This window comes from Pseudophryne corroboree, chromosome 5 (genome assembly GCF_028390025.1).
Source record: "Pseudophryne corroboree isolate aPseCor3 chromosome 5, aPseCor3.hap2, whole genome shotgun sequence".
Taxonomy (NCBI): Eukaryota; Metazoa; Chordata; class Amphibia; order Anura; family Myobatrachidae; genus Pseudophryne; species Pseudophryne corroboree.
In genome coordinates this window covers 751535465-751559269 of record NC_086448.1, presented here as the reverse complement: position 1 = coordinate 751559269, position 23805 = coordinate 751535465, and the positions used below count along the sequence as shown (strand labels likewise).

Here is a 23805-nt window from a genome sequence, read left to right as displayed (position 1 = left end):
CCATCCTGTCTGACACTGCAGTGCCACTCTTAGATGGAAGAGTTGGGTATCTGCACACTCAATATATATTAACAATACTGTGCATGTATGTGAACCATCATCACATCATCACTTGTTTGGACCCCTTTTCCCTTTTGTATCAGACAATGCTTAATATGGTAAGGGGGTGCTGTCAATTACAGTATATAAGCGATCAGGTTGAGAGGAAAAATAAGAGGAAACTGTATGGTTGACGCACTAGAACAGAGTTTACTTATCTTAAAACTTAGCCTTTATTAAATATACATTAAATTATAAATTATTGCCCAGACAACAGTGAAACATAAGAGTTAAAATCAGACAGACTAACATATAAGTGACACCTATGAGATAGGAAATTGTGAAGAAAAGATTTAAAAGGCGTGTCCGCGTGTATTTGATATGTATAATATTCGTGGGATTATTGTATCTATTTAAATATTGCCATTATCTGATCCATTGGCAATATAATTCTTACAATGCAATGGCTGTTACTTTAATATTGTTGACCGGCTATCTATGATGTCTATTTAAACAGCAAAATCTTCTGGGGACAAGTCCCAATTTAGGGACTAAAAATATCACCAGATTATATAGACGCAGATTGACTACCAATGAATAAATATAATAATTATATATAGTCAATTAATGCTACTGCATCTCAATATTATGATGCTGGGCCGGAATTAGCTGCAAGATGAATATCTCTATCTCCAAACTGTTCTCCGGGAAGGTAAGTATTGATTTGCACTCACTGTCTATGTTGGTACACAAATACAAATTTTTCAAGGGTATGTGTAAAAAGGGGGGGATGGAAGGGATTTGATTAGGAGATACGGCAGTCCCACCTTATGGTTTCAGATATTTGCCACGTTATTTACTATAAAGTAGTGCATTACAGTGTGATGTATTATAACTTGTCACTGTCCCTTCATTTCAGGGGATACTTCACTGTAACATTCTAACATTCATACAATGTATCACAAATGTTGCAACTGATATATATGATAGTAGCTATATCGTCCTATATATAGGATCACCTGTCTCCCATTCAATAGGATTACTCTCATCCACAGAAATCAGCTAATGTCCCTATATATTGCTATATCCCCTAAATAAAATCTTATTTATTTCTCTTTATATATACCCTTACAAATTCTGTGGTGGATATTAGAAATAGGGACTGCTACATCCCTTAATGATCCATACCATAATTGGGACTGCCGTATCTGCTAATCAAATCCCTTCCATCCCCCCTTTTTTACACATACCCTTGAAAAATTTGTATTTGTGTACCAACATAGACAGTGAGTGCAAATCAATACTTACCTTCCCGGAGAACAGTTTGGAGATAGAGATATTCATCTTGCAGCTAATTCCGGCCCAGCATCATAATATTGAGATGCAGTAGCATTAATTGACTATATATAATTATTATATTTATTCATTGGTAGTCAATCTGCGTCTATATAATCTGGTGATATTTTTAGTCCCTAAATTGGGACTTGTCCCCAGAAGATTTTGCTGTTTAAATAGACATCATAGATAGCCGGTCAACAATATTAAAGTAACAGCCATTGCATTGTAAGAATTATATTGCCAATGGATCAGATAATGGCAATATTTAAATAGATACAATAATCCCACGAATATTATACATATCAAATACACGCGGACACGCCTTTTAAATCTTTTCTTCACAATTTCCTATCTCATAGGTGTCACTTATATGTTAGTCTGTCTGATTTTAACTCTTATGTTTCACTGTTGTCTGGGCAATAATTTATAATTTAATGTATATTTAATAAAGGCTAAGTTTTAAGATAAGTAAACTCTGTTCTAGTGCGTCAACCATACAGTTTCCTCTTATTTTTCCTCTCAACCTGACCACTCTTAGATGGGCCAGGTGTTTGTGTCAGCCACTTGTGTCGCTTAGCTTAGCCATCCAGCGACCTCGGTGCAAATTTTAGGACTAAAAATAATATTGTGAGGTGTGAGGTGTTCAGAATAGACTGGAAATGAGTGGAAATTATGGTTATTGAGGTTAATAATACTATGGGATCAAAATGACCCCCAAATTCTATGATATAAGCTGTTTTTTAGGGTTTTTTGAAAAAAAACACCCAAATCCAAAACACACCCGAATCCGACAAAAAAATTTCGGTGAGGTTTTGCCAAAACACATCCGAATCCAAAACACGGCCGCGGAACCGAATCCAAAACCAAAACACAAAACCCGAAAAATGTCCGGTGCACATCACTATATATACTAGGTGCTTCATCGCGCCCTACGGGCGCTCTTCACACCGTCGCAAGGGGCTACGCCCCTTTAACCCTTGCATGCCTATATGGGGTTCAATATTTGTATTATATGGAGTATTACCTGCATTCCTTTGTTAGTGGTTAAATATTGCACAATGAAAGGGCGTGCGATGGTGAAGGAGGCGCAGCCCCTTGCGACGGCGTGAACAGCACCTGCAGGGCACGATGTACAGAATGAGCGGGTGCGGGGGGAATTGCGGATGGGGAAGGGTGTCTGTAGATGCTGCAGGTGGAGGGGGGGCAGATGCGGGGGGGGGGGGGGCGGATGGGGAAGGGTTGGGACGTGCTGCGGGTGGGGGAGAGACAGAAGAGTGGGGGCTGTAGATGGGGGAGGGGTCAGGAGGCACTGCAGGTGGGGGAGGGGCAGGGGTGCCACTGGGGAGGGGCAGGTGCAGGGATGTTGCGGATGGGTGAAGAGTTTCGGAGGTGCTGTGGGATGGGAAGGGGCGGGGGTGCCGTGGGTGGGGTAGGGGGTCCGGAGGCACCGCGGTGGGGAGAGGCAGGTGCGGGTGGTGCGGCGGACGGGGAAGGGGGTCCGGAAGCGCAGCAGGTGGTGGAGGGGCAGGTGCGGAGGTGCCGTGGGTGGGTGAGGGGGGGACCGCGAATGGAGGAGGGTGTCTGCAGATGCTGTGGGTGGAGGGGGGTAGGTGTGGGGGGAGACATATATGGGGGGTGGATGGTGGAGGGGGTCTTGAGGTGCTGTGGGTGGTGGGGGAGTGGGAGGCGCTGGTGGTGTAGGGGTCTGGAGGCACAGCGTCTGGGGGAGGGGTGGAGTGTCGCATGTGGTGGAGGGGAAGGTGCGGAGGTGTGGTGCATTGGGGAGGAGCTGCGGGTACTGTACCTGCCAAAAAGGTAGTTGGAGGGTATGCAGTAACAGGGCCAGGACAGGGGTGACAGGGTCAGAACAGGGGTGACGGGGCCAGGACAGGGGTGACGGGGCCAGGACAGGGGTGACAGGGCAAGGACGGGGGTGACGGGGCCAGGACAGAAATGACAGGGACAGGATAGGGGTGACAGGGCCAGGGTAGGGGCGGCAGGACCAGGATAGGGGTGACAGGGCCAGGATAGGGGTGACAGGGCCAGGATAAGGGTGACAGGGCCAGGATAGGGGTGACAGGGCCAGGATAAGGGTGAAAGGGCCAGGATAAGGGTGACAGGGCAAGGCCAGGGGTGACAGGGCAAGGCCAGGGGTGACAGGGACATGACAGAACACAGGGCACGGGAGAGATTGGTATTAGGGACAGAACAGTGGTGACAGACAGATGTGTCTTACCGGAGTCACTGCTGCTGGCTACTGCTGTTCCACTCCAACCTGTTGGGATCTGCTGCTGGTGGAGACTTGGCATGGCTGACGCTCTCAGGCTGGAGTCCTGCTTCCTCTGCCCGTCTGCATCCCTCCCCCCCACTCCTCAGTCACACACCGCGGACCTCGCGCGGCTGCCGGGCACTGTGGTAAGGGGAGACTGGGAGTGACTGGTTAGCCCCCAGGAGACGCTGCGGCTGGAGGGAGGAGGGGGTCGGAGCCTGCAAGCAGCGCGGACTTCTGCAGCGCTGCCCGCCGGCTAAAGTGTGTGAAGGAGCTGGGCGCACCTCACTGCGGGCAGCAGCGCTGCAGCTAGCGTTGGGGTTGCCGGGGCTGGAGATAACAGAGGCGGTACGGAACCTGCACAGCGGCAGGTGCCCCACAAAACTGCAGCTAAGAAGCGTGGAGTGTGCCAGAAAGTGACGCTCCTCTGCGCCAGAGAGCCCCTGCTGAGTATGCTGATGTGGGGGGGTCAAGTACACAGTGAGCCGGTGCCCGTCTGTCTGTATGGCATACCCCCTTACACACCCCCATACCTCCCAACTGTCCCGATTTTAGCGGGACAGTCCCATTTTTTGGGGTCTGTCCCGCTGTCCCACCCGCGGGCCGCAGTGTCCCGTGGTGGGTGGGGGTGGGGGGCAGTTGGGAAGCTCCTGTACTCGCTGTTCTGCTTAGCATGCACACAGCGTCTATTTAGTGGAGACAGATGGAGAGGGGGCATCAGGGGGTACGGATTAAGGGTGGGCCCAGGGGGTACGTACCCCGGGCCTCACAGTTTTAGGGGGCCCGCGGCTGGAGTAGCTCTGTCCCAGCTCTGAAGCTCCCCCGTCCTGCCAGTAACAGCGGCAGCATTGTGCTACTGCGTGTTGGCAGGTCTGTGGTGTTGCAGGGAGGCAGCAGCAGCCTCCCTGCTTTCTTCTGCCTGTGCGGGTGTGTGTGTGTGTGTGTGGGGGGGGGGTCTGGATTTACCCCTAGCTGTGGGGCCAAAATCCCATTAAAAAAAATTCTGGAATTTGCATAAGGGGGCGTGGCCACGAGGGCACAATTAGGCCACGCCCCCAAACCCACAGCAGGCACAGCAATGAGATAGGGTTCCTGTCTCAAGTGCCCTGGGCCCCCCGGACTCATAAACCGCCGCTGGGGGCATGCCAGCAGCTCACAGAGCGCTGGGCATGCCCCCTCACTGACGAAAACAGGGGCGTGGCTCGCGATCGCGGGTCCATCCGCGAAGCCACGCCCCCTTTCCCGTTAGCCATGCCCCCTTTTTGCTGTGCGTGTGTCCCTCCTGCCTGAAGAAAGTTGGGAGGTATGCACCCCTGCCTGTGCCATGCCCATACCATCTGCTCCTGCTCCAAGTCTCCTATAGATTTGCCCAGATCTGTGACTCATTTGACTAACTCCGCCCACTGTTTTGACTCCGCCCAGTGTTAGCAAATGAAGCACAAAGTCACAGATCTGGGCTATTATATAGGAGATGTTGGGTATGCTTGGTCGCTGCTTGGGATCCCGGCGGTCTCAATACCGACCGTGTGGGAATAGTCCCTGCTGGTCAGCATGCCGACTGTCAGGATTTAGAGGGTTCGGGGTGTGACCGGCGGTCTCCTACCTGTCTTTTTCCAAACACAGCCTGGAACATGGCAGTTAGGAGCTGATTGGTTGGTACTTTATCACTCTCCACTTACCACTTTTCAAGGCTTAGTATATCTCCCCCATACTGTGTGGCACTGTTAGCTATGACTTTGGGCTCTGGTGGGCAGAAATCTAGCAAAACAGTGGAGGTGATAACTCAGTTAGCAAGTGAGGTCTCGTTAAGTACACTGTCATGCAATCGCAGGCGTCTCTATAATGGTTATAGGATGTGTGGTGCCCCTGGGTCCAGAGGGGCCACACCACACACCCTGCACCCATAACCTATACCTACCTCTCTGCTGACATCACTGTAATGGCCAGGCAAATGGCATCCACATAATTTTCCTGAAGGTCTGCACATTCACAGTAGAGAAATCCCCGGGAAAATGGCATGTTGTGCCAGAACCTACTTGTTGCCGGCACATGAGAAGGGGGAGCCGCATGGAGACTACACATATACATATACCAATGTCCCCTCATCTGCCTCTTTATGTAATATGGTCATTCCTAAAGCTGACCTTGGTGAAAGCATTTTATTTTCACATTTTGTTAATTTTTACATTAAACACCATATTAATATTCTGTTCTTTATTATTAGCAGGGAACTTTCGTATTCTGAGGGATTCACGCAGACTGATACATACCTCCCAGCCACCACACTTTCGGATGGACAATGCCTATTTTGTACTGTCCTGCTGCCCCAGGATCTGGGGCATTTGTCTGGATTAGCAGGGGATTAGGAGCTATTCTACTGCTGCAGCAGAACAAATGACAGTGAAGAGACCCCTCACACCTACTAGGATCCCAGCGTGCCTTTGGCATCCAGAATGCTGGGAGTCCTACCAATGAGGAGAGTTTGCAGGACATACTGTAAACTATGGGCCTAATTCAGACCTGATCGCAACAGCAAACTTTTCCTCTAATGGTCAAAACTATGGGGGTAATTCAGACCTGATCGCTCGCTAGCGTTTTTTGCAGCACTGCGATCAGGTCAGAACTGCACATGCATATGCACTGCAATGCGCAGGCGCGTTGCACGGATACGAAGCGGATTATTGCTGTGCGATGGGATTTACGAAGAATCCATTCGCACCGCCGATCGCAAGGAGATTGATAGGAAGAAGGCGTTTGTGGGTGGCAACTAACCGTTTTCAGGGAGTGGTTGGAAAAACGCAGGCGTGTCCAAGCGTTTGCAGGGCGGGTGTCTGATGTAAATTTCGGCCCCGGACAGGCTGAAGTGATCACAAGGGCTGAGTAAGTCCTGGGCAACTCAGAAACTGCACAAAGGTTTTTTGTACCGCTCGGCTGCACAGGCGATCGCACACTTGCAAAGCAAAAATACACTCCCCGGTGGGCGGTGACTATGTGAACGCAGGACTGCAAAAAACAGCGAGTGATCAGGTCTGAATTACCTCCTATGGGGGTCATTCCGACCTGATCGCTCGCTGTAGTGCATCACAGCGATCGGGTCGGAACTGCGCATGCGCTGGCACCGCAGTGCGCCGGCACATGCCGGACAGCCGAAGGCCGTTGTTCCATGATTGACAGGCAGAGGCGGTCGCTGGGTGTGAGGGGGCGGCACAGTGGCGTTTGACCGCCGTTTTGGGGGCACAGTGCGGCCAACGCAGGCGTGGCCGGACCGAGCAGGGGGCGGACCGCAGTGGCTGCATGATGTCACACGCAGCCGCTGCAACCAGGGGCAGCAACGAGTAACAAGTAACACAGGAGCTGCGCTGGCCGGGAGTTACTCAACAAGTACAAAAGCTTCGCCACTGTGTGATGCTTTTGTACTTGTGCGGGGGGGCCGGCACTGACATGCGGGCGGGCTAGCCCTGTGCTGGGCGTCCCCCTGCATGTCTGGGAACATGATCGTAGCTGTGCTAAATTTAGCACAGCTACGATCAACTCGGAATGACCCCCACTGTGCAGTGCAGGTGGGGCAGATGTAACATGTGCAGAGAGAGTTAGATTTGGGTGTGGTGTGTTCAAACTGAAATCTAAATTGCAGTGTAAAAATAAAGCAGCCAGTATTTACCCTGCACAGAAACAATATAACCCACCCAAATCTTACTCTCTCTGCACATATCTGCCCCACCTGCAGCGCACATGGTTTTGCCCATTAGAGAAAGCTTTTGCGATCAGGTCTGAATTAGGCTTTGTGTCTCAGGAAGTGTTAGTATTGCTGCATATCGTGCATCATAGAAACCTATTGGCTGTGTGGGACATGTTTTCTTTGCAATTCTTTTTCTCTGATTGGTTCAGTAGTTGAAGGTGTCAAGGAGAAGATAAACTTCTAATCAATTGTTATACACACTAAACAACATTTCTGGGTTAAAAAATAAAATTGAGGTAACTAATGTGTATATAGCCTTGGCCCCTTCAAATATCCATAATAGTTGTCGAGGATGGTCTATACTTTATTGAATCTGCCCAGTATGCTGTCTCTTCTATGCTACAGAGAAAGCAGCCTTTGCTTAGAAATGCCTAGTGCTCCTCTATATAACTTCCTCCCGATCCTGTGAGGTACTGGCAGTTTCCTAGGTAACATACAGTCTATGTCCTGTACAGGTGATAGAATGGCGGATTGATGCACAATTTCAGTGTTGTCAGTTCAGTGAATTGGAATCTGGGCTTGGGGTCCAGGACCTTAGTGGTGTCACAGAATCTAAATTGGTTGATCCTTACCTATCCAGAACAATTCTACACTGCGTTTGGGGTTCCAACAAATAAACAGTTATCATCAAGTCCACTTTGAGCAGTGTCCAATATGTGTGTCTCCAACAGTGGAAAGTCAGCTTAAGGCTAAGCACAGGAGCATCTTATGAGAGGAGGGACCCCTCCCTCACAACGGCCCATGTCGATTCCGACACTGTGCCAGAGCCTTATGCACCTGGGCATGTCTCTAGGTAGGGATGGCCATTGGTGGGTTATCCATCGATGGTACCATTGATGTATAACCTCGATGGTGTAAAACCATCTGGAAGGGATCCATCGATGGTTTTACCCATTGATGGGCACCCCTGCATTCCTGTACAATGAAATGCGGGCCAATCAGAGCATGGGGGCGTGGCTTCACTGGTGTCAGGGGGCATGGCTAAGCTCAGTGCCCTGACACTTTGAGAAAATAAATAAATAAAATTTGGTAGCACTTAACCGTCGATGGCGGGAAACCATCTGGTTCTCCCCATCGATGGTAAAAGTATTCAACATCAGTCATAGACCATTGCTGATTTGGAGTCATCAATGGTCGATGGCCATCCCTATCTCTAGGAAAATAGCACCGGACAAAAAAAAGGTAAGCATATTCAATGGTTGTGGTGTGAGCCCTCCTGGACTCAGAGGCCAGTCTGCGCTGCACGCCCAGAACCCATTAGAAATAAGGCAATGACTAAGCAAGGTATTTGTCCTTCAGCATCATACGTCAGTTTGTCATGTTACATACAGCACTGCTCCTGATGTATTCCACCTTTGTGATGAGCAATTTGTTTACAAGCTCAGTGCCGGAGATTCATCCACTGACTCATCCGAAGGCGACAGTTCAGCTTTCCTTGGTACTACTGGATTGGTCGTATCTCACCTGCATGTAAACATATTTTGGGCTTAATGAACTAGGGGAAATGGTTTACATCTCTCCCTGCTGCAGAGAGAGTGTGTGGGTGTGTGCCAGTTATACACAGGGAGGAAAGCAATGTATGGTAGATTACAATCTAGAACATACATTACTATTGCACTGTATATGGGGTGTACTACAAGTGGCCGGCTGTCAGGATCCCAGCATACCGGCAACGGGACGAGCGCAAATGAGCCCCTTGCGGGCTAGCTGTGCTTGCCACGCTACGGGCACGGTGGCCCGCCACGCGCGCCACGCTATTTATTCTCCCTCCAGGGGTATCGTGGACACCCCAAGAGGGAGAATAGTTGTCGGTATCCCGGCGGTCGGTATATCGAGTGCCACCACTGTATATGTTGTCATTTATCAAGCACAGTCCTTGAAATTACAGTTAAGGTGGGTACACACTGGTAGATATATCTGCCGATCAATTGATCGGCAGATATATCTATGGACGGATCGGGCAGTGTGTTGAGCATACACACTGCCTGATCCGTCGGGGTCTGACGTCATGAACTGGGCAGGCGTGTACACACGCGCGCCCAGTTCAGCTGTCAATCACCACCGGCTGTCGCAGCATGTGTACGGGCGGTCGGCCAACCGCCCGTACACACCGCGACGCGCCAGTATATCGGTAGATATATTGGCCGTCGGCTGTGCTGCAGGGCCGATGCAATACGTCTGTGAATGACGGAGTTCACAGACATATCGCCCGTATACACTGGCCGACGGACACGCGATATATCGGCCGTTCAAGAGAACGGCCGATATATCGGCCAGTGTGTACCCACCTTTAGAGTTGATTGATTGATTGATTGATTGATTGATTGCTATGGGCAATCTCTTTCTCTAAAGTTTGATACATATCCCCCATTGTGTTCTCGGGTTTTTCTAATCATGGTAAAGCCAATAAAGATGGGAATACAGTTCTTGGCTGACAGTAAGGAGCCACGTTAATGAAATGCTTAGAAGAGGATATTATGAAGATAGCTTTTTTATTTATGATTATACTACAGGCTCCTCTGATGGATATAATAGCAAATGGAACACGTTTGCCTTTTTAATCAATGAAGTCACATGAGTCACAAGGACATCCTTTAAGACTACAGGAAAGGCAATCTCTGCTGCTTCATCATGAATGATTCAAGGGCAAAATCACTAAATATGAATGTGCCTTATTAGTGGCGTTCAACATTCAGAAAGAGAAGAGGCATAACTGGATACCCGCTGAATCTAGCAGCAGGGTAGCTTAACCCGCACTCCTAATATACAGCTATTACCATTTGCTACTGAAGTTAAGGCATGCATGTAGGGTTCCAAACGCAACCGGTATGTGTTGTGAGTTGCATGGACTTTGATTTAACCATCTGTGATGAGAGGATCCAATCAGGATTCCGGCATTTGGGATTCCGGCAGTCGGAATTCTGGCGCCAGAATTTCAACACTGATCAGAATACCAATGCTTGGATGCCAACATTGATGCCAATGCTGGTGCCGGAATCCCAAATACCAGGATCCCAAATGTAAGTATGGCGGGGCTGCTGAGAGTCGGGGCAGGAGGGGGAGGGAGGGGTGGGGCTTTCAAGGTTAGGTTTAGGCTGTGAAGGGGTGGGGGGGTTAGGCTGCAGGTGGTGGTGGTGGTGGTGGGGGTGTTAGCATTATGCAAAACCGGGAAGGGTTAGGTTGCGGGGGGGGGAGGGGGGGGCGCAGAGGGTTAGGGTCAAGCTGTGGATAGGGAGGGTTAGAGTTGAGGTTTAGGGTTGTTACCTAAGAGGTATTGGGATCCATGGCGTCAGGATGCCAATGTCGGTATTAAGACCACCGACATCCCAATAGCTGGAATCCCGATACCATCCTGTGCTGAGCCATGGATGTACCTAACACCTGGACCGTTGGTGGTCTAAAATTATGTTCCTTACTAATGATATAGAATTATTACTCCACTTGTTGTCAGCAACTGAGACCAAGCTTTACCTTTTGAACACTATAAGAGGCTTAATAATAAATTATTATTATTATTATTATTAATCAAGCATTTTATAGTGTCCAGGATCAGTTCCAGACAGGTGGAAAAGCCTATAGCATTATCAAGCAAAATAATTTTAGAACACTAACCCACTATGATTACGAGTGTATGAAAAATAACTGTATTTATAACACTACAATTGATATTGCAGCCCAGCCCCCCTCCAAGTTTAAAGGTAGCCGTCACTGCACACATCCATCATCTTCCCCTTAAAAAGCAGAAAGAGATATGATACAGATGTGCCCTCATACATCTTGCCTCAATACGCCACAAAGTGGGAGATGTCTGGTGTGAGTGAGCTGACAGGTCCCATGTAACTGTTAGCATCTGGCGTCTTTTTATTTACTGAAAATGCTTCTTATTCTCATCGCTATGTGAATAGGACGCACAAGCAGACTCTGATTTAAATGATATGTAACATGCCTATATTTGATTTGCGACTGTGTCTGTATCTGCATACGAAATGCTACGTTACAGTGATTTCCAGGAAGACACTGTAACGTAGCATTTCGTATGCAGATACAGAATATAGGCATGCCGCTTATTATTTTATTTAGCTTACACTGCTTGTGCGTACTATTTGCATTGCAATGCGAATAACACACATTTTAATGGAAAAAGTCGCACATAAAGACGCTCTGCGCTACTGAGTCATGCCACAGCATGGTGTGACTAGAAGGGCTGTTTAACGTGACTGCAGCAAGGATGTAGCAGGACACATTTGTATATGGCTGCAAACTAATATCGCTGCAGCAGGAACAGTGCTATAATGGTGGTAGTAGTAGAGATTCAAATGCATTCAGCCAATCAAATTGTCATTATCATCAGAGGACCAGCAGATGTAACATGTGCAGAGAGAGTTAGATTTGGGTGGGGTGTGTTCAAACTGAAATCTAAATTGCAGTGTAAAAATAAAGCAGCCAGTATTTACCCTGCACAGAAACAATATAACCCACCCAAATCTAACTCTCTCTGCACATGTTATATCTGCCCCACCTGCAGTGTAACATGGTTTTTCCCATTAGTGTACTATTTTTGGTTTGCCAACAAACCTGAATATCCCTCCTAATTCAGAGATGGCTTGTGTGTGGTGCCTGCGCATGTGCAAAACGGAGGAGCATTGACTGCTAGAGTAGCCCTACGGCTAGGACTGATCATGGCAGTAGCAATCCTGGCGCTATGTTTTAGTACTTACATGACCGAAAACGACCAAGACACGCCTACATTTTTGCTGCCACTCCCCCAAACAGACCCTTCCTGTCAATCACTCTTAGCTGAAAAGTATCAGTGTGAGCACATTTCCACTGGCACCTTGGTGCATGCGCAGTGCGAGCTCAGCTGCGCGTATATACAGCTCTGAGTTAGTTACATCAGTCGGCCTGAATACTGTCCTTGGTAAATATACATGTACAGAGCCGGCCATAGGCATAGGCAAACTAGGCAATTGCCTAGGGCATTTGATATGCCTAGGGGCATCAGCAGCTTCTGCTGATTAAAATGATATGCGGCATGCCTATATTCTGTGTGTAGCATTTCACATGCAGATACAGCCACAGTCTCACACAGTATATAGGCATGCTGCATATCATTTTAATCAGCAGAAGTTGCTTGTGTATCCTAGCCACATAGCAATGCAAATAAGATGAATTTTCATAAAAAAGTTGCCCGACATTAGCATTGAGGCAAGATTTATGAGGACACATCTGTATCCAAGCAGAGGCAGAGGTCACAGTGTTAGTGGCAGTGTGATTGCTGTGTGCATGTGAGTGGATTGGTTGTGCAGTAGTGTTCGGAATATGTGTAAGGAGCTTAATGTGTGTCATGTAAAAATGCATTAATAATGTGCAACATATGTGTAAGGGGCACTATGTGTGTCATTATGTGTATAAGGGCATTAATAATGTGTGGCATATGTGTAACAGGGTACTACTGTATGTGTGTCATTATGTGTATAAGGGCATTAATAATGTGCGGCATATGTGTAACAGGGTACTACTGTATGTGTGTCATTATGTGTATAGGGGCACTAATAATGTGCAGCAAATGTGTAGGGGGCACTATGTGTGTCACTGTGTGTATAAGGGCATTAATAATGTGCGGCATATGTGTAAGGGACATTATGTGTAAAAGGGCATTAATAAAGTTTGTCATAATGTGTAAGACGCATTATGTTTATAAGGACATTAATGATGTGTCTCATGATGTGTACGGGGCATTACTGTGTGAAATTATGTGTATAAATGCATTACTAATGTGTGGCATTATGTGTATAACGTGCTCTACTATGTGGCGTTGCGTATAGAAAGGGCACTACTGTGTGGTCTAATGTGAATAAAGAGCAATATGGTGTGGTGTAATGTAAATAAGGAGCAATTCAGTGTGATGTAATGTGAATAAGGAGCTCTACTGTGAGGAGTAACATTTATAAGGTAAAGTGATACTACTGTGGGATGTAATGTGAATTATGGACACAATCGCATGATCAAATGTGAATAAAGTTGCAGTACTGTGTGGCGTAATTTGAATTGGGGGTACTATTGTGTGGCCATGCCCCTTGCCAGCAAGAACACACCCTTTTTGGGCTGTGCGCCAAATGTGCGAACTGTTCCTATTTAAAATATAGGGGGTACAAACACCAAAATAAGGACTGTTATGGGTGAGGGGTGATGGTGCTGGGAAAGAGGTGCAAGGTCAGAGGCAGAACCAGCGGTGGTGCAAGGGGGCACCAGCCAAAATCTTGCCTAATCTTGGTTAGGGCCGGCTCTGTACATGTAACACAGTACAGCAGCACGTATATACAGCTCTGAGTTAGTTACATCAGTCGGCCTGAATACTGTCCTTGGTAAATATAAATAACACAATACAGCTGCATGTATGTACAGCTCTTAGTTAGTTACATTAGTCAGCCCATAGGTGCCGATTTATATTTTTGCTGGTGGGTGCTTGGCGCCGCGCGTGCTCCCGAAAAGAGGCGTGGCTTCACGGGAGGGCCAATGGTCGCGAGCCAAGCCCCCCCCCCCTCCCCCCCATTTTCATCACTGAGGGGGCATGCCCAGCGCTCTGTGAGCTGCTGGCATGCCCCCTCTCCTCCTGTCTCCAGTGAATAGACGCTGTGTGCTAAGCAGGGCAGCGATGACAGGAGCCTCCCGACTGCCACCCCCCCTCACCGCAGGACACTGCGGCCCGGGGGGTGGGACAGCGGGACAGTCACAATAAATCGGGATAGTTGGGAGGTATGCTATTACACATTAGGGCACACACACCGTAATGTCTATTACACGTTATGCTGCACACCGTAACACCCATTATGCATTATGCCACACACTGTAATGCCAATTACATATTATGAGACACACAGTTATAGCCCTGACATCATTTTATGCCCACACACAATAATGCCACTTACATTGCTAGGGGTCTCCTGTGCGTTGCCAGGGGTTTCATGCGCGTTGCTAGGGGTCTCCTGTGCGTTGCCAGGGGTTTCATGCGCGTTGCTAGGGGTCTCCTGTGCATTGCCAGGGGTTTCCTGCGTGTTGCCAGGTATCTCCTGGTCGCTGCCCCAGTAAAGTTAGGGAGGTTGGGTGCGGGCATCAGTGGTTACTGCTAGCCCCTGCAGTAGATTGAGAAGCGTTGGGGGCTGCGGAAGTGCTTCTATACCATAGCAGTGTAAAAAAACAACCTGCCGCCGCCGAGGAGACAGACGCTAGAGGTCAGATGTGAGCTCTAGTGTCTGTGTCCTCCTCGGCGGCGGACATTTTTGGTTGTTTTTTTACATTACTATGGTACAGAAGCGCTTCTGCAGCCCCCAGCGCGTCTCAATCTACTACGGGGGCAGCGGCGGCTAGCTCTACCATAGCAGCTGGTTCCGTGGGTACTCCTCGCGGCCCGTGGGTGCTCGGGCCCAGGAGCACCCACGGAATCGGCGCGTATGAGTCAACCTGAATACTGTCTTTGGTAAATATATAAGAGACACAATACAGCTGCGCATACTGTATATACAGCTCTGGGTTAGTTACATTAGTCAGCCTGAATACTGTCCTTAGTAAATATACAAGTAACACAATACAGCTGCATGTATATACAGCTCTGAGTTATGGGCCCTACACACAGCGCGATCCGCCGCCGAGCTGGCCGGCGGCGGATACGGCCGACGGACGACCCGGCGGCGGGGGGCAAGTGACGGGGGTAGTGAAGTTTCTTCAATGCCCCCGTCACCCGGCTACATAGCAGTGCAGGCAAATATGGGCGAGATCGTCCATATTGGCCTGCATGCACAAGCGACGAGGCACCAACGATGAACGAGCGCGAGGCCGCGCATCGTTCATCGCTGGTGCCTCCACACTGATAGATATGAACGGTATCTCGTTCATTAATGAACGAGATCGTTCATATCTTTCAGTTTTATTGCGCAGTGTGTAGGGCCCTTTGGTTACATTAGTTAGTCTGAATACTGTCCTTGGTAAATATACAAGTAACACAATACAGCTGCATATCTGAGTTAGTTACATTAGTCGGCCTGAATACTGTCCTTGGTAAATATACAAGTAACACAATACAGCTGCATATCTGAGTTAGTTACATTAGTCAGCCTGAATACTGTCCTAGGTAAATATACAATGCCCCCTTTAATTTTCCAACCCTGAAATTATTTATAGCCTAATTCTCAGAAATGTCCGAACCATGAAGATGTTGATCTTGTTTTATAACCTGAAAGAGGATTAATAACCAGGATTGGAAAGGTGACCTATCCGGGGTTAGCTACATGTATTTTTCTGGATGCCTGTCTAAGCTTACTGTTTAGTACATAATGTACAGTATCAACAGAGAGTATGCTATGCTGTATCTGTGTAGTACATTATACATACGATATGGGTGTGTATAGATGATTGTTACATCACTGAGATATTTTTGAACTGATAGTGTAAAATATGAATTAACAATATTATTTTTGTACCAATAATACAGCTGTGTTTGTTAGTGACTGTTAGACATAATATCTATTTAAAATGTGAAGTTTTTTTTAATAGAGGCTATTTTTGGACAGGCAGAGGGGGCTTTTGCCCCGGGTCTCCAGCGCACAAGCTCCATTGCTATAACTGTATCTTGTAACTTAAAAGTTGTCTCTCACAATATGGCTATGTGCCCATCATTTTTTAAATAAAAAAGCGTCTCAGACGAAATTAGAATAAGGAATGATGGGGGGGAATGATGCTGCTCAAGAAATCCTGCATTTATATTGGCCAGCTGCTGTATACTGGATAGGAGCCACCTGCAGCTGCTGTTCTGCTGCGTGATATATACCCTTGTAAAGGTTATGTTTTAGCATATATTTAAATTATGCACAATCTTGCAATCGTGTTATTTGAAGTCCTTGGAGTGACTCATGTTGCAGAGCAGTGAAATCTCCAAGCCCTTTCTGAATGTTGGATTTGCTTGCCTGATGTAAAATATATACTGTCATAAACCCACCCGCTCATCTAAGTGCTGGGCTACAGTGCTATTATATTACCCGGTCAAACACCCGGCCCGCTCATCTCAGTGCTTGGCTGCGGTGCTATTCTATTAACTGGTCATACACCCGGCCCGCTCATCTCAGTTCTGGGCTGCGGTACTATTCTATTACCTGGTCATACACCCGGCCCGCTCATCTCAGTGCTGGACTGCAGTGCTCTTATATCACCCGGTTATACACCCGGCCAACTCATCTCAGTGCTGGACTGCAGTGCTCTTATATTACCCGGTCATACACCCGGCCAACTCATCTCAGTGCTGGACTGCAGTGCTATTCAATTACCTGGTCATACACCCGGCCCGCTCATCTCAGTGCTGGAATGCAGTGCTCTCATATCACTTGGTCATACACCCGGCCCGCTCATCTCAGTGCTGGACTGCAGTGCTCTTATATCACCCGGTTATACACCCGGCCAACTCATCTCAGTGCTGGACTGCAGTGCTCTTATATTACCCGGTCATACACCCGGTCAACTCATCTCAGTGCTGGACTGCAGTGTTCTTATATCACCCGGTCATACACCCAGTGCGCTCATCTCAGTGCTGGACTGCAGTGCTCTTATATCACCCGGTCATACACCCAGTCCGCTCATCTCAGTGCTGGACTGCAGTGCTCTTAAATAACCCGGTCATACACCCGGCCTGCTTATCTCAGTGCTGGGCTGTGGTGCTCTTATATTACCCGGTCATACACCAGGCCCGCTCATCTCAGTGCCGGGCTGCGGTGCTCTTATATCACCCAGTCATATAACTGGCCCGCTCATCTCAGTACTGGGCTGTGGTGCTCTTATATTACCCAGTCATACACCCGGCTCGCTCATCTCAGTGCTGGGCTGTAGTGCTATTCTATTACCTTGTCATAAACCCAGCCCATTCATCTCAATGCTGGGCTGCGGTGCTCTTATATCACCAGGTCATACACCCGGCCCACTCATCTCAGTGCTGGACTGCAGTGCTCTTATATCACCCGGTCATACACCCAGTCCGCTCATCTCAGTGCTGGACTGCAGTGCTCTTATATCACCCAGTCATATACCCGGCCCGCTCATCTCAGTGCTGGGCTGCGGTACTATTCTATTACCTGGTCATACACCCGACCCGCTCATCTCAGTGCTGGACTGCAGTGCTCTTATATCACCCGGTTATACACCCGGCCAACTCATCTCAGTGCTGGACTGCAGTGCTCTTATATCACCCGGTCATACACCCAGTATGCTCATCTCAGTGCTGGACTGCAGTGCTCTTATATCACCCGGTCATACACCCAGTCCACTCATCTCAGTGCTGGACTGCAGTGCTCTTAAATAACCCGGTCATACACCCGGCCTGCTTATCTCAGTGCTGGGCTGTGGTGCTCTTATGTCACCCAGTCATACACTCGGCCCGCTCATCCCAGTGCTAAGATGTGGTGCTCTTATATTACCCAGTCATACACCCGGCCCGCTCATCTCAGTGCTGGGCTGTTATGCTATTCTATTACCTGGTCATACACCCGGCCCACTCATCTCAGTGCTGGGCTGTAGTGCTATTCTATTACTTTGTCATAAACCCAGCCCATTCATCTCAATGCTGGGCTGCGGTGCTCTTATATCACCAGGTCATACACCCGGCCCACTCATCTCAATGCTGGGCTGCGGTGCTCTTATATCACCAGGTCATACACCCGGCCCACTCATCTCAGTGCTGGGCTGTTATGCTATTCTGTTACCTGGTCATACACCCAGCCCACTCATCTCAATGCTGGGCTGTGGTGCTTTTATATTACCCGGTCATACACCCGGCCCGCTCATCTCAGTGCTGGGCTGTGGTGTTCTTATATTACCCTGGCCTACACCCAGCCCATTCATCTCAATGCTCGGCTGTGGTGCTCTTATATCACCAGGTCATAGACCTGGCCCACTCATCTCAGTGCTGGGATGTGGTGCTCTTATATTACCCGGTCATACACCCAGCCTGCTCATCTCAGTGCTGGGCTGTGGTGCTCTTATATCACCCAGTCATATAACTGGCCCGCTCATCTCAGTGCTGGGCTGTGGTGCTCTTATATTACCCGGTCATACACCCGGCCTGCTCATCTCAGTGCTGGGCTGTGGTGCTCTTATATCACCCAGTCATATACCTGGCCTGCTCATCTCAGTGCTGGGCTGTAGTGCTCTTATATTACCCGGTCATACACCCGGCCTGCTTATCTCAATGCTGGACTGTGGTGCTCTTATATCACCCAGTCATATACCTGGCCTGCTCATCCCAGTGCTGGGATGTGGTGCTCTTATATTACCCAGTCATACACCCGGCCCGCTCATCTCAGTGCTGGGCTGTTATGCTATTCTATTACCTGGTCATGCACCCGGCCCACTCATTTCAGTGCTGGGCTGTAGTGCTATTCTATTACTTTGTCATAAACCCAGCCCATTCATCTCAATGCTGGGCTGCGGTGCTCTTATATCACCAGGTCATACACCCGGCCCACTCATCTCAATGCTGGGCTGCGGTGCTCTTATATCACCAGGTCATACACCCGGCCCACTCATCTCAGTGCTGGGCTGTTATGCTATTCTGTTACCTGGTCATACACCCAGCCCACTCATCTCAATGCTGGGCTGTGGTGCTTTTATATTACCCGGTCATACACCCGGCCCGCTCATCTCAGTGCTGGGCTGTGGTGTTCTTATATTACCCGGTCCTACACCCAGCCCATTCATCTCAATGCTCGGCTGTGGTGCTTGATAAAGCTAAATATTTATCTTATATAATACCCTTTATGAGGTCTAAGAACACTGTACGCTATTTACGTATGGAGTACCGTAAGGGTACGCATGTTGCGTAACAATCGCTTAGCCGTAGTCGAGACGCTCAAGCGTCACGTTCGCTCACGGCCAAGAGATCACAGGCAGGCACGCTATTGGCTGCCGACTAACGTAATGATTCGCTATAGCGTAGCGGACGCTCGGGACCACGAGGAGATCACCAGCGGCGCTGACGCTCACAATGTTAAACCTTTATATCTAAACCATAAACAGTGTATTATGCAGTAAGACCTTAGTGTAGTGATAGAGTGTAAATGCAGCACAGTATAACCGTATTAACTTAAAAGCTGTTCGAGCGTCACCGACGCTCTGAGAATACTTAACACTATAAGAAATACACAGATACCGTGCTTAGGGTCCAACGCCTTATATATATATTATGAATGTTATACTTGCAAAAGAATTAATACAATACAAGTCATACACTACAATATAACATAGACTAACTAACCAGATAACTACACGGGAAATACAATACAATACAATTACGTTTTAAGGGAAAATAAGAGAGAAAGAGGAGAAAAGAGAGAGAGAGAGAAATGGCTCACAATAACAGTAAGATCAATATGATTGCGGATAAAACTACACATGTGAGAGACAATCGCTGCGCAGTTAGTCAATGCTGAGAATCTTTGTGGAGAAAATACTTGACCTTACCCATACTGGCTGTCCCTATATACACAACCCTACAATACCGCATGGGACAGAAGCTAGACTCCATTTTGGGAAAACTCCCATGATTCCAAAGACTGCACCACATGGTTGAAAGGGGGAGGGGAAAATACCCGGCAGCAGCCATTTTAGATTTGCAGGTCCAAACACATGGCACTCTCTGCTACACCACAATCACATAGCAGAAGACACAAGACTCCATTTTATTCCAAAATGTCCAAGCCTCAAAACAATGCATATGTTCTGATTTTACAATTCCAAACCATCTAAATCACCTTTCACAATTACAATCCAACTTCCTAGAACCATCTTATTCAATTTCACATTCCAAACAACTTCAGTATCTCAATAACCAGAGCATATTCATCACAAGACCAGATCACAATGTAACCACACATATCAGCCTGCCATTGCTACCAGCACATATTCCCAGATCTATCACACAAACAAGTTACAATATCCTATTTAAACCAGCACCATTGACCTTTAAGCAATCTGTCTATGGCCCTCATTCCGAGTTGATCGGTCGCAAGGCGAATTTAGCAGAGTTACACACGCTTAGTCTACGCCTACTGGGAGTGTATCTTAGCATCTTAAAAGTGCGAACGAAGTTTACGCAATATTGCGAACAAAAAAAACTTAGCAGTTTTAGAGTAGCTCCAGACTTACTCTGCCTGTGCGATCAGTTCAGTGCTTGTCGTTCCTGGTTTGACGTCACAAACACTCCCAGCGTTCGCCCAGACACTCCCCCGTTTCTCCGGCCACTCCTGCGTTTTTTCCGGAAACGGTAGCGTTTTCAGCCACACGCCCATAAAACGCCGTGTTTCCGCCCAGTAACACCCATTTCCTGTCAATCACACTACGTTCGCCGGTGCGAACAAAAAGCCGTGAGTAAAAATCCTTTCTTCATAGCAGAATTACTTAGCGCAGTCGCAGTGCGAACATTGCGCATGCGCTCTAAGCTGATTTTCACTGCGATGCGAAAAAAAAGAACGAGCGAACGACTCGGAATGAGGGCCAATATTTCCTTATCTAGCCATGTGAATTCAATACTTAGCCTTTAGTTTGGAGGTCAGTCCTGGGGATGTAGCCGCCATGCTGCTGGGTGCCAGGTAGCTGTGTGAGTAGCTACAGTATATCTGTCCTCAGAGGCCCCAAGCAAACTGAAACTGACTTCTTTTCTAGCCATGCCTGTTTTCCTAGTTCCTGGGGGAGGGGTCTCTTTTGCTTTGTATATGCTAATCAGGTTCAGCCCTGAAATCTTAGTAAAGGGTTGGCTTGATCATTCATTGTTCTAACAAAATGATCTTAGCTTTTATACATATAATCATATCTATCCGCTGCAATGTCCCACAACTTCACAACAATCCTCAAACTAACCCACACATCAATCTGCTTGCTTCAATACCAAACATGACGGGCGCATCTGGTTCTGTTCAAATAATACACATTCATGACATCAATTCATCAGCCAATTCTAAATCTCCATGATGTCTGGTGCCCGACATTATCATAACCATGTACTGTATGAAACAAGCGCTGAATCCATCTCCGTGCCATGTCTGAGCAAATGCGTGTGTTACCATATATTGCTGTGCTCGTTGCGCATATTTGCAAGTATAGCGACTTAAATGTGTGTAGTTTGTATGTTCTCTCTATGTAATATTTTTGACTTTGACATGCTCTTATATCACCAGGTCATAGACCTGGCCCACTCATCTCAGTGCTGGGATGTGGTGCTCTTATATTACCCGGTCATACACCCAGCCTGCTCATCTCAGTGCTGGGCTGTGGTGCTCTTATATCACCCAGTCATATAACTGGCCCGCTCATCTCAGTGCTGGGCTGTGGTGCTCTTATATTACCCGGTCATACACCCGGCCTGCTCATCTCAGTGCTGGGCTGTGGTGCTCTTATATCACCCAGTCATATACCTGGCCTGCTCATCTCAGTGCTGGGCTGTAGTGCTCTTATATTACCCGGTCATACACCCGGCCTGCTTATCTCAATGCTGGACTGTGGTGCTCTTATATCACCCAGTCATATACCTGGCCTGCTCATCTCAGTGCTGGGATGTGGTGCTCTTATATTACCCGGTCATACACACAGCCCGCTCATCTCAGTGCTGGGCTGTGGTGCTCTTATATCACCCAGTCATACACCCAGCCCACTCATCTCAGTGCTGGGCTGTGGTGCTCTTATATCACCCAGTCATATACCTGGCCTGCTCATCTCAGTGCTGGGCTGTGGTGCTCTTATATCACTCAGTCATACACCCAGCCCGCTCATCTCAGTGCTGGGTTGTGTCATACACCCAGGCCCGCTCATCTCAATGCTGGGCTGCGGTGCTCTTATATCACCCGGTCATACACCCAGTCCGCTCGTCTCAGTGCTAGGCTGTGTGTGCTCGTATATTACCCGGTCATATACCTGGCCGGCTTATTTCAGTGCTGGGCTGTGGTTCTCTTATATTACCCGGTCATACACAGTGGAAAGAATGTTGTATAATTTATATCAAGCCTCTCACATATGGAGAGAGCTGAATATTAAACCTCTGCCCCCCTCCCCGACCCCACCCCCGGTACCCGGGAAGCCATTTTACGCCCTGAACTCCATGTGACATATCAGAATGGGGTGATGAACACTGTGGCTTCTCAATGGGCCTTCTGTTCAACAACTCCCTCCCTCCCCCCTGCTGAAAATAAAACTATTCAGCACTGCAAGTTCTGTTACAGCTATAAAACATTCATCCGTGCTTTTCTGGCCAGACTCAGTCTCCCCATCTTTGGGGTATAAATGTGCTCATCAGCACGCCTACAATAAACTTTATTACAACATTTAGCTGTAGCTAAAACTATATTTTATATCTTGAAGTAACTACAACAAAGACATAGTTTGATTATTGTCACTTCTTTCTTCACAGATAATAAATTCAGTGGTCCTTCTCATCCTGTTGAGCGCCCTTGCTGACCCAGACCTGTACCACCTTCCGAGCAATGAACTGAGAAATGAGTTTGACTTCATGGATGATGCCAGTAAGTATTTAAAATGAAAGTGAACCCAGTCCAGGCACGCAGTGGAGCCATGTTATTTACATAGATCACCGAGTGGTTCATGGCTTGAAATTGGCATACAAAAACTATCCTTAACCCCATCCGCCGCTCCAACCAACGTTAGCCGGCTGAAATAAGACACAACAAGACTGATGGTATAAAGAAACAGCTTTTATTAATTGAATAAATAAGACAGGTGGCCGCTAAACCACTGCAAACAAGCAGCTACAGCCCAAAGTGGCTGTGTGTGCGTGATGCCGCGGAAGCTTATGCTAATGCAAGATTCTGTACGGTTATTACAAGGATCCGTGAGGCACCAAGTGGGAAGCTGCTCTGCTCACTGATTTTCCGGCAACAGCCACAATAATCACCTATAGTATCGGCAGTTGCACCAGCTAGGTGCAAGAGATCCATCAGAAATAGGCATCACTTCCCCACACGCACCATCAGAACAGCATGGAGCTCAGACTACACGCCCACAAGAGCTCATACTACACGCCCACAAGACAGAACAGTTCCATGCAATCGCATTGCTGCTGCACGGAATTAAGACAAGAAGATTAATTACAATGGAATCTATAAAGGGATCTGCCTGAGATTTTCTTTTCACTTGGTTAATCCCTGATCAGAACTCAGGGGGTGATTATTGTACCATGATCGTTCTCAGTCTATGAGGACATAAATAATTCTTATTACTGCTCTTTAATATAATGTCCACTCTGTCATTGTGTAAAGTATTCTTTATTTTACCTTGGAGAACAGCTGTGAGGACAGCAGTTAACTCAATTTATTCTGCTTCTAACATGGCAGTGGGAATAAAATCAGATTTACATCTGGGATAATAAAACTAGCTC

At 47.8% G+C, this 23805-nt stretch overlaps 1 protein-coding gene across 1 annotated transcript in view; it reads left to right on the top strand.

Moving 5' to 3' along the window:
* The window catches only part of LAPTM4B (lysosomal protein transmembrane 4 beta), a 242808-nt gene that overhangs the window by 91112 nt on the left and 127891 nt on the right, over nucleotides 1-23805 (top strand). Inside the window, exon 2 of the mRNA XM_063924153.1 lies at nucleotides 22822-22933. Coding sequence (XP_063780223.1) covers nucleotides 22822-22933 — 112 coding nt within the window. The remainder of the gene's footprint in view (nucleotides 1-22821; nucleotides 22934-23805) is intronic.